General features: G+C 62.6%; 1 protein-coding gene across 4 annotated transcripts; it reads right to left on the bottom strand.

Annotated features, from left to right (window-relative positions):
• Nucleotides 1-505: 505 nt before the first annotated feature.
• NR2C2AP (nuclear receptor 2C2 associated protein) lies at nt 506-1,926 on the bottom strand. 4 transcript variants are annotated; one of them, XM_031604139.2, is made up of 6 exons: nt 1,863-1,926; nt 1,663-1,720; nt 1,472-1,562; nt 1,272-1,377; nt 1,078-1,145; nt 506-889 (listed from the first exon to the last, which is right to left on the bottom strand). In XM_031604139.2, exons 2-6 carry the CDS (start codon nt 1,701-1,703, stop codon nt 773-775), a joined length of 423 nt encoding a protein of 140 aa, XP_031459999.1. In that variant the 5' UTR covers nt 1,704-1,720; nt 1,863-1,926; the 3' UTR covers nt 506-772. The 4 variants fall into 4 exon arrangements, with proteins under 4 accessions (XP_031459999.1, XP_089982040.1, XP_031460000.1 ...); XM_090125914.1 differs by having other exon boundaries at nt 506-887; nt 1,057-1,145; nt 1,800-1,865; XM_031604140.2 differs by having other exon boundaries at nt 1,800-1,865.
• Between the last annotated feature and the right edge of the window lie 9,138 nt (nt 1,927-11,064).

Here is an 11,064-nt window from a genome sequence, read left to right as displayed (position 1 = left end):
CACAGCAGCCAGCCCTTAATCCTAGCACCAGCTGCCTAGGAACTGCGAAGGGGAACTGGGCCAATCAACCTCTTGAAGGCTGGCACCCTCCTAGTGCCCCTAAATTTCTCTTCAGAGCTGTCTTTTTGAAGAGCATAGCTCGCTCTTATGCCCATAAACTTGCCAAGACCTCCCTGTATGCAGCACTATAACCAGCCAGAGAAATATCCAAGGGCATTAGCAAAAAGCAGCAGGAAGCATCTCCCTGCCAGCCAGCAACACAGCAGGGCCTCAGCCAGCAGCTGAGACAGAGCTCTGCAAGTCTGCAAACAGCTGCTCCATGTTCAGAGGTGGCTAACCCCTGAAGGTAAGAGACAGCCAGCACCAGACCACAGGGAGGGGGCAGCTTCTCCTCCTCACCCACGCCCAAGCCATACATCACCATTCTGACAGCACTGAGTCCAGGACACACACCGAGGGGCTCAGTCCTGGAGTGTCATTTACAAAAGAGCAGTTGGGAAGGAGCTGTGGGTCACCACCATTTATTCAGCCATCTGCACAGGCTGCATCCCACCAAAAGACAGCAAAGGTGGCTTATAATTCCAGCATGTAGCACTCTGCACAAGCATCCCCCCTCCTCTGCCATCCCATGGGGTGGAAGTCCCTGCTCCGTCAGCACTTTGGGATACAGCTGGGGGTGGCACATCACTGCTGGTGGGGTTTGCTGTCCCATTCTCCCATGTGAGAAGCTCCCCCACAGGGGAATGCAGGTGATGGGTGAGCAACTGCTGCCCTACAGCCTCTCCCCCAGCACCTGGAGGTGGTACACCACAATGCGTCCAAAGAAGTCCGTGCTGTTCTCAAAGGTGATCTTCAACGTATCCAGCGCTGTCTCCTCCAGCTGGAATCTGTGTGGGGCCCATAAAGGAAAAAGAAAACAGGCAGGGGAACACCTTGACACATGGGAGATGTGCATAGGTGGGGATGTCCAGAATTACTGCAGCTCTGCTGAGTTGCCAGTGGCAAAGCGCCACCAGGCACCTGCAGAACTGTCACCAACAAGACAGCTCTTCCAACCTGCAACGTGGCAAAGGATATCTGCATGGCATTGATGTCCTCGGGGTACAAATCAGATATTTTCACCAGTTCTTCACCTGTTCTGCAGCCTATGAAGCATACGGGGAAAAGGCAGTTGTGCAGAGATGCTGTGGGGCTCTGTGGGCTGCAGCAGGCACAGCTCCCCAAATCCTCAGGTGTGCACAAAGGGAAGCAGAGCACCCACAGCCCCTCACCTTCCAGCGTGCAGAGCCGGCTGGAGAACCCCCCCTGGAACTGAATGTGGAGCTGTGAGACTCTGACGGTGTGGGGGAAATCCAGGGTGACCCACTGGCACGAACCCTGGAGGCAGAGGTGGTACCGGGGCTGCGTTACGGTGGGGACAGAGGTTCCCGTCCCCTTACCCTCCATCCTCTCCCGTCTTCGTGCCCCCCACCTGGTCCGAGTTCCAGCACGTCTCCTCGTTGGCGTCGAACATGTGCTTCTTCCCGAACTGCTTCACGTCGCGGTTCAGCACCGAGCTCACCCTGCGGGGTGGGGGGGGGGGTCAGGGGCACCGTGCCGGGGTCAGCAGCAGCCGGTCCCGGTCCCGGTTCCACCCCCCCCCCTCCCGGGACCCGGACTCACCGCGTGGCCGTATCAGCGCAGACCAAAGGCTCCGCGGGCATCGCTGCGTGCGACGGACCTGGACGGCAATAAAAGCATAGCGGGAGCACGGCAGCACCCGGGACCCCCGAGCAGCACCGGAGAAACCCAGGAGGCACCTGAGCAGCGTTAGGGAACACGAGAAATAGGAACACCCGAGCAACCCCCAAACCCGCTCTCACCCCGTGCAGGAAACGCCGCCGCCCCTTCCGCGGGGCCGAACCGGTCCCGCCCCGCTCCGCTCCGCCCCCCGCCCGTCCCGCACCGCCCGGGATGATGGTGGGGGACGGGGGGGACGGCAGCCGTGCGCTGATCCTGCAAAGGCTTCGCTCCCACCCCAGGACCCCCCTCCCGGCTCCATCACGGGCTCTGAGCTCCGGGCTACGGGGATCCTCCCAGCGGGGCTGACTCAGAGCCGCCCCCGGCCCGGTGCCCTCCTGGTCCCGCTCTGTAGGTGGCAGTGGTGGAGCGCGGCTGGAAACAGCGGCCTGGAGGCACTGCAGTGAGAGAGTGCGGTGTGTGCAGGAATCCTTGCACGCCGGAGCATCGCTGCACACGGTTATCACTGCGTGCTCCAGCATCCCCGCACAGCCGAGCATCCCCGCATCTTCCAGCATCCTTGCGTGCTCCAGCATCCCGGCAATGGAGCATCCCGTGTTCAAACACCTCTGCACACCCCAGCACGCTCCCAAATCCCCGCGTGCCCCCAGCACCCCTGCACCAATGAAGGAAGCAGGAGGTGACCCCAACCCTCCTGCAGCACTGATCCCTGCTGGGTGCTGAGCTGCACACCCCGAGTCTCTGTGTCCCCAGCAGCTGTGCAGGGAGCAATAGCCCTCTGCACACACATGGCAGCTGCTCAGAACACTCCCTCCCAGGCACATGGTGTTGCTGTGCTTGCCCATGGCTCGGTGTCTTTGTGGCTGCTCGGTGATGCTGCCAGCCCCAGCCCTGCTGCATCCCGCATCCCCCACCAGCCTCAATTTGCTGAGGGAGGTGACAAATGCCACCACCTCCACCGTGGTGGTCTGCAGCCCTCTGAAGCATCCCAGGCTGTTCGTCTGCCGGCATGAGTCACAGTGACCGTGCTGAGGCTGCCTGCGCTCAGGCAACAGCAAAAATAAACCCAGTGCTGCAAAGCCCTCACCTCCCCCTCGCAGCACAGCTCTGTGCAGGGCCTGGGGGCTTTGTGTTCCTCCCTCTGTCCCCCCAGCTCTGTGCACACACGTGTGCATGCCAGTACATGTGTGCAAGCGCACACGTGGCGGTGAGGACACATGCTAGCACACACGTGCATGCAGTGGCACACGCCAGCGCACACGTGCACGCATGACGCATGCTGCTGCACCTTCCTCCTCCTCCCTCCTTGAGTTTCGCCTGAGAAATTGGGTCAAAAACACAGGAGCCTTAAATGTCACTCGGTTAATCGCACGTCGGGGGACCGGGCTGCTATTTCTGCTGCTGCGACCCACGCCTCCTCCCTCCTGCCTCTCCCAGCATCATCCCAGCTCTGAGTGGGGCACATCGAGGTTTCTCTGCACTGCTGAAGCCCTACTGGCCTGGGGGATACCAGGCTGACATTTCCCCCTCCCTGACCCAGCCCCAGCCCACTCTTTCCTGCTCAGCACCCCACATCACCAAGGCTCTTCATCCTCTACATCTCCTTCACTCTCGAGGAATGCCATGGGATGCTTCACTCCTGACTGCAGCGCTGAATGCTCCCGGCTGCCATCCAGCCTGCACTCAGAGCTGCCTTTATCCAAAACCCCATGGAAAAGACAGCAGGGCAGCATGGAGCCAGAGCCCCAGCCTCAATGCTGGGAGCCCCACTGCTGGGAGCCCCCCAGGAGCAGTGCAGGCAGGTCGTGCCGGAGTGCAGGAAGAGCTGCCAGGGCTTTTTGTGTGCTGGGTGCCGGCGTGCGAGTTTTGCTGAGCAACCTCGTCTGGCACAGGAGCTGCTTCCAAAGAAGAAGCGGGTGTTGTGCCCTTTGCAGTTAATTACTTGCAGCAATTGATTTCCACTTCCGTGTAAACACTGGGGATTACCGGTGAATGCAGCACAGCCCATTCAGCGCCGCGGCTGCTGCCCTGCACAGTGCTCTGCCTGTTCTCAGGGAGCTCCATGGGATGCAGCTCTGCTCCCATCCCCACGTGGAGGGGCTCTGGGTGCCCACACCAGTGGGTCTGGGAGGGGTTTGGTGCACTGCTGGCACTGCGATGGGAATTGATGCTGGTATCTTCGTACCGGGAAGGAGCAGTGCGTGGCAGTGAGAGAGCATTGCACTGGGAGGAGGAAGGATGAGGGATGTCATCCCAGTGACCTTGTTGTGGCTGGCTGCAGAACTCCCAGCAGGGTGAGCACCCGTAGGTGGAGCAGAGGGTGCTGAGCACCCACAGGGCTCAGTGACCCTCAGTGCCATGGGGATGGTGGCTGGACCACTACAGTGCGTCTGGGGCCAGGGAGTACATGTCACTGTGAGCAGGTGGCAGGGGGGGATGTGTGCTGTTAATGAGCCTGGCTCTGCACGCAGGAGGTGCTGCTCAGTGCATGGTCAGAACCAGGGGAGCAATTACCACCAAGGCTAATAAAACAGCACCACATCCAGCCCTGTGCTAATTGCTGCTGGTGTCAGGGGAGCTGAGGCTGGGTTAATGTCCCCTGTGCCCATGCTGGAGGGAGGTGTGTGTGTACTCTGTCACCACACACCCAAATCCCCCATCCATGCCACACTGGGGCAGAGGTGCAGGTTTGGATTCCTTAGAGGTGGTGACAGTGCCACTCCTGGGAGTCCCTGGGGGGGGACAGGGATGGGTGGCAGCCATGTCCCTGTGTCCCCAGGGAAGGTGGGTGCTGTGGGAGAGCTCAGGAGTGGGGCTGGGCTGCCAGAAGGCCGGAGGGGGATGGGAAGGAGGCAGTTGCTATGGAAACAGAAAATAAAATCAATTCATCCTGCTGGTGGGTTTGGAGGGAGTTGTGCTTGGCCAGGGCAGAACCCCATCACCAGCACTGTACCCACAGCAGCCTCCAGCCCAACACTGCATGGACAGAGACCCCACTGTGCCCTGGTCACCGTGCTGGGGTCAAGTCCAGGGCAGCACCAGCTTTGACCAGGAGCAGGGACACTGCAGGGAGCAGCAGTGGGGCTGGGGACAGCGTATCCATGGCAATGGGGCTCAGCTCATCCCCTCTGGAGCATTGAGGTGTCCTGCCACGTCTTGTCATCGGTGTGAGCTGCCATCGGGGTGTGGTGCCCTGCTCCAAACCCAGCACTGACACCGCAGCCACATCTCACCCAAAACCTGACACTGCTGCTCACCCAGCATCCGGCCCCGCTGAGCCGTCCGTCCATCCATCCGCCGCCTGTCCCCATTCCAGTGCCCCGAGTGCTGGTCCCAGCTGCGGTGGCGGGGGCCTCATTAACACGCCGCTCTCCCAATGAACGTGGCAGCTCTCTTGGAACCAGCTCCATTAGCTGGCAGCAGACCTGAGCAGAATAACAAGCAGTTCTGTGGGGTGCGGGATGGGTCCCCACGTGCACCCCGAGCGATGCGGCTGCGCTGCTCCGTAACGGGGTCCCCTCTGCGCTGCGGTCCTCGGCAGGAGGCACGCCTGGCTGAGAGCTTCCAAACTCATTCCACGTGTGGCTCCCGCTCCCTATGGCCATTCTGTAGTGGGGGGGGGGGGGGTGCACTGTGCTGATGCCCCATCCCCAGTGCCGGTGTCCCTGGGGGCAGGAGCAGGTCCTGGCCCTCGTTCCCGTGTTGCACCCATACGCCCGTGGCCGCCTCCCCAGCGCCCTCCCCGCGTCCCTGTCACAACAAAGGAAAACATCGCTGGATGGAAGCTGCAGGAGGGTCGTCACGGCAACACTGCTGCAGGATTTCACCAGAAACCCGTGTTCCAGCTCAAAAAGATGCACCAATCCCCTCTCTGTTCCCTTGGACAAAACCGGATGGGGATGAAGATGAGCAGAGCCAAGGGGCAGAGTGACCACGTGCTGCCGTGCAGGGGGCCGCCAGCCTGACCCTGCTGTGCCTGCAGACATGGGACACAGCGAGCTCCAGGCACTGGGAGCAGCCTGGGGCAGAGCTGCTGGTGCCCTTCATGGGTGGGAGATGCCATGGGGACAAGGTGGAGAATAAGGACGGGCTGGAGGTGCGGCTGGACCCCACAGCAGACCCCAAGGTTGGGGGGCTGCAGGGTGCAGCCACAAAGGATGGAGGACTGAGGACATCCCTCTGTGCCACGTGCAGCATCATCTCCCATTCCATCCTGCCAAGACAGAGGGGGACAGGAGGCACAGAGACCCCACAGATTCACCTCTTGCCCTTAGGAACAGCTGACAGTCCCCAGTACTGTCCCCACCACAGGCCAAGCTCCCCAGGCACGGCGCAGCTGCCAGCATGGGGGGAGCAGTGTCTATTAAATCCTCATCCATAAGCCGTGCTGGCTGGTGTCTGTTATGACATTTATCTCCACTCCAGAGGAGAGCTCCGATAACTCACTGCCGGCACCTTCGCTCAGCAAGACAAATGGCCGGCGGCGCATCGGCACGGCTGGGGCTGCCCATGGGGCTCACTGCTAACTGGGCTCATCCCACAGCCATCCCGCAGGATGGGAGCTGTTCTGGGGAGGAATCACCCATCCGAGGCTGTACGGCTGTTGTCAGTTCCCTCCTGGGAGAGGGGAAGAGCTGATGACATCCTCAGGGAGGGAATGCAGTGCAGGTGTGGGTACTGCTGTGGGTGTGGGACCAGGAGCATCCTCACCCCAAATGCTGCTCACAGGAGGAGGTGAGCATTTCGGGCTGACCCCATCCTGCTGTGCTCGAGGCAATGGTGCTGCCTCAAACGTGACCATCCGTGCTCCTCCATGTCCCCACTCTGGGACACGGTGTGAGAGCCCAGCCCAGCCAGCACCCACGGGTGCACCTTTTCCCCCAATATTGTAGACTGGAGACCTGTAGGGTGACACCACCCGACACCTGGGTGTGTGGGAAGTGGGAACAGTGTGGTGTCAGCACAGTAACAAAGCCAGGCCCTTCTCCCCTCTCCCACTTGGCAAACACCACGGGGCCCTTAACCCCTGTGCCTTCCCCCACGCTCGGGCACCTTTGGGGGCAGGAACGCCAGCTGCAGTGGCATAAAGGAGGGGAACAGAAGGGCTCTGTGACAGGGGCTCACAAAAGGCAGGAAGCAGCGCCTGGGCCGCGAAGTCCCGCACAATGCAGTCGGAAATGAGAACTTTGCTCTCGGGTTTCCGTGCACCCATCCTATAGATGAGGAAGAGAAAGGGTGCCCATCTCCGGCCAAGCTGCAGGAGACAGGGTAGCATTCTGCATTCAGGCTGGCAGGTTCAGGGGGAACAAAAGCCCCCCCTCCCATCCCCCCAGCTCAGTGACAATCTCCCCCCAAGTTGGGGGTCACTTTTGGCATCGTAGCTTCCTCATGTCTCATCGCTTTGTTGGGGTTATTCGGGCTTTTCCCAGGCTTTGCACATCCTCCTCTTCTTCCTTTCTGCATCCTCTGCTTCCAGCTGCCGTGGGGCTGCGTGGGGCACGGGAGGGGGGGCTGCAGGGTGCTGAGTGCAGCAGGGGTTTGGGGGTGTGGGGAAGGCGTCCTTCATGCAGAACCCCCCAAAAGCATGCCTGGAGCCAGCCGGTCCCCATGCACCAAAGGGGTGGAGAGGGCTGCAAGGCTGAGCGCTGCTTTTGGGGAGCAGAGGGATTGGAGGAATCCGTCCTGCGTGGTGACACCCCAAAACCCCCGGGTGCGGGGCAGGATGCGGGGGCGCGCTGCACGGATGGGGCTGCATGGAAGATGCCCCCCTATTGAGACCCCCCCGGAGAAAACCAGCTCCACCCAACGGCGGGGTCTGCGGTGCCGGCGGCGGGGGGTGGCCCCGCTCTCAGGGGAGGGGGCGGCCCCGATCGCTTGGGGGGGAAGGAGGGGGGGGGAAGGGGGAGGCGACGCATGCGCGGCCGCCCCTCGCCCTGCACCGGGCAGCGCGGCGGGCGCGGAGCGGGCGCGGGTTCGCCGGCGCTGCGGGCAGGTGCGGGCGGGCGGCACCGGCGGGGGGGCCGCGCCTGCCGCCAGCCGCGATTGGCCCGGCCCGGCCCGGCTCGGCCCCCTCCGGGGGACCCGGCCCCGCTGCCCCCTATCCGCTCCCCGCTTTTAAGCCCCCGGTGCCGGCGGGGCGCTCGGTGCGCGGCTCCACCGGCGGCGATGACCCTCTGCGCGCCGTGAGTACGGCCCCAGGTACGTGCGGCACCGGGAACCGGTACCGATACCGGCTCCGCCCGCGCCGCGCCCCCGCTGCGGTGCCCGGTGCCGGCGGGGCCGGGGATGGGGGCGGTGGCACCGCTGTGACACGAGCGGGACGGATCGGGGCTGGGAACAACGCGGCTGTCACGGCGGGGGGATGCGGACACCGGGGCTGCGGAGGGAGAGATCGGGGCTGGGGGACACCGGGGTGCGATGGGGTGAGGGGGGCTGGGAGGAGGGCTGCGCTATGACTGAGGGTTGGGGAGACCGAGGGGGCTGTTGGGGCCGGGGGGTGCAGGATGGGGAGGCTGGAAGGGATGAGGGGATCGGGAGTGGGGCTTGGGTGACAATGGGGTGGGACCGTGGGGACAGCAGGACGGAGGGACGCTGGGGACAGCAGGACGGGTTAGCGGTGCTTTCAGGCTGGGGACACCCGGGCTGTGGGATGCCAGCACTGAGGCCAGTAGGACAGGCAGGGCTGGAGGATGGTGGCAGTGATGCAGTGACAGGGAGAGGAGAGCAGGGACAATGGGGAGGGTGGCAGGTGCTGGCAAATGGGTGCCCCCCACTATGGTGTACTGCGACCCCCTCCCCAGGATTCACAGCCCCCTCCCCTGCACGCACCTCCTGCTCTGTGTTGGTGCCACCGGTGTTCCCCCAAAGGGAAGGAGCCAGAAAGTTTCACACGGTGCTCCCAGTGCCCCCTCCAAGCTCCCAGGCAGGGCTGGGTCCCATCAGGAGCTCAGCAGCACGGGCAGGATGAATCCCAGTTCCCCCAGCATGGGGACACCGCGTGGCAAGGCCGGGCTGCAGCGATGCGAGGAGGAGTGGGTGCAGGTTTGGGTACCGTGAAGGGTTTGGGATGCTCAGAGGTGTCCCCAAGGTTCCAGCACACCCCATGTGCTGTGAGCAGGGAGGTGCTGAGGCCCGACTCAGTGCCAGCCCTACTGCATACATCCTGTACCCACCAACCTCTGCATTTGGGGTGGACACCGGTGCTGCTGGTGGAGCTTGCAGTGATGCTATGTGGGGTTTGGGGCTCAGTCTCCCAGGGAGAGCCAGAAATCGTGGAGGAAAAGAAAAAGAAAAAAAAATAAAAGCAAATAAAAATAAGAGCAAATTCTAAAATAAAGGCTGCAGACTGTCTGCCTAATAAAAATCGCACCCAGCAAAGGGCCCATATTGGACACGATCACAGTTTTCCGAGGTGCTAATTTATGCTCGCAGGATGGGGGGGGAGCGGAGCGTCACGTTGCTGTGACGGCAGCGCGGAGTGCAGAATTCCTTTGTTGTGGGCAGAGAGGAGGGGACGCGGAGCCGCCGGGTCCTTCAGCGACCGCGCAGCGCAGGGGGGTCCGCGTGGGTTCCCCCTCCCCGCCGAAGGGATGTGGGGTGCGGGGGGGCACCGCGCTGCGGGGACATCGCGTGGTGTTGAAGCGCTGCGCGGTGCCCTCGGTGGAGTTGGGGACCGGAGTGAGCCGCGGGGACAGCGGAGGTCACGGTGCCGGCATCCGCCTTGGAGGGGGGGGTGCGGGAATGGAGCATCCCCACCGCCGAGGGTGGGGGCACCCCGTCCTCCTGCGGCCCCACGAGGTGGTGGTGTCCCCTTCCCTCCCGCCCATCCCCAGCCCGTGTCCCCCCGGCTGTCCCCAGTGTCCTCTCCGCTTATCCCGCAACCCTCCCCCACCCCCCCCACGGCTCGGGGCGACTCGGGACCACGAAATGCCCCAAAAGTCGCAGGGTCGTCCCGGCACCCAATCGCCAGGGAGGAATTCAGCTAGGTTTCAGCTGGAGCTAATCATCAGCCCCTGCTTTGCATATTCATGAGCGAGATGAATTATTCATGAGGTGACAGCTAGTGACAGATGTGACAATGTTCGCCTGGGCCGGGGAGGAGGGCTGCGGGGGGAGCGGCTTTGCACCGGCGTTATTTTAGATTTCTCTCGTCTGCTTTTTGCCCGGTTTGCAGCAGGGGCCGTCCGGGGTTTAGGGACGCTGCTATTGTCCCCAGCACGGCCCGGCCACGTGGCACCACCAGTGTCACCGTGTCACCAACCCGCGGCATCACCCAGCCACCCACCCGCAGCGCTCGGGATGCGGTGACAACGGTGACATGGCCGATGCCGGCTCTGGGCGCCAACATCCGTGCGCCGGTGCCACCGCCGAGGACAGCATGGTGACACCCGGCTAAACCCGGGATGGGGTCACCAGGGCTGGGTTATGGGGTGGAGGGTCCAGGAGGTGAGAGGAAGGTGGCTCTGTAATTAACGGGGCGCTGAGTTGGGGATGCTGCGATAAGGAGAATCGCTGGGGGAGGGGGGCAGCTGTGCCAGGCTCTGCTTTGTCCCCAGTGGTCCCGATGGGGTGTGTGGTGGTGGCTGTGTGTGGTTTCAGCACTGGGATGGGATTCAGTCAGGGATGGGGCTGCAGTGCTGCTTCCCTGACCTTGGGATCAACTTTTGAGGTTGGCGTGGGCTCAGCGTGGGCTCTGGGGATGTGGCAGGGTCCTCCTTTTGTCCTCCTGCTCGGAGCAGTCCCAGTGCCATCGGGGATGTGGTTCCCATGTGCTCAGATGCGGGTCACAGCAGCAGGCTGGGGCTGTGTGCCCTTTTCCCAGGCTGGGGGACACCAGGACCCCCCTGGTTCACAGCCTGAGGTCCCCGGGGAGGCAGCGGCTGCTGATGTCCCCTCCCAGTGCTGCGCTGTTCCTGCTGCGAAAGCAAAACCTGCAGAAATGCTGATGTCAGGGAAGGTGACTGTCATGCAGCCCCACATTCTCTCCGTGCACGGGGTCCTGCTGCCAGCCCAGGGGTGGCCGTAGCACTGCGGTCCATCCGTCTATCCGTCCATCTGGCCATGGCAGGCAGTTGCACACCCAAAGAGCAACTTCCATGTTTAACATTTAAATAAAATATTGAATGTTTACCCAGCGGTGCGGGCCGCGTTTGCTCAGTGAGCGTCCGTCTGCAGAGCAGCAGCACTGGGTAAACAGCAGAGAGCTTAAGGAAGTGTTTATATGTGGGCACGTGGATGAGGATCCTCGGGGTCCCACTGCGTTCCTTCACCTCTGGGTCTGCCTCATTGCCTGGTGTGGCCTGGAAACTGCAGGGGATGGGTGCT

This window comes from Phasianus colchicus, chromosome 28, assembly GCF_987193195.1.
Source record: "Phasianus colchicus chromosome 28, bPhaCol1.hap1.1, whole genome shotgun sequence".
Classification (NCBI taxonomy): Eukaryota; Metazoa; Chordata; class Aves; order Galliformes; family Phasianidae; genus Phasianus; species Phasianus colchicus.
The sequence above is the reverse complement of the archived record's forward strand: the minus strand, read 5'-3'. Positions and strand labels throughout refer to the sequence as shown.

Excerpts from the sequence above, each read along its gene's own strand:
- NR2C2AP (XM_031604139.2), bottom strand. The coding sequence starts at position 1,703 with ATGCCCGCGGAGCCTTTGGTCTGCGCTGATACGGCCACGCG. Across the intron at positions 1,378-1,471 it reads CGTGCTGGAACTCGGACCAG|GGTTCGTGCCAGTGGGTCAC; the intron begins GTGGGGGGCACG and ends CTCTGCCTCCAG. Across the intron at positions 1,146-1,271 it reads CCGGCTCTGCACGCTGGAAG|GCTGCAGAACAGGTGAAGAA; the intron begins GTGAGGGGCTGT and ends TATGCTTCATAG.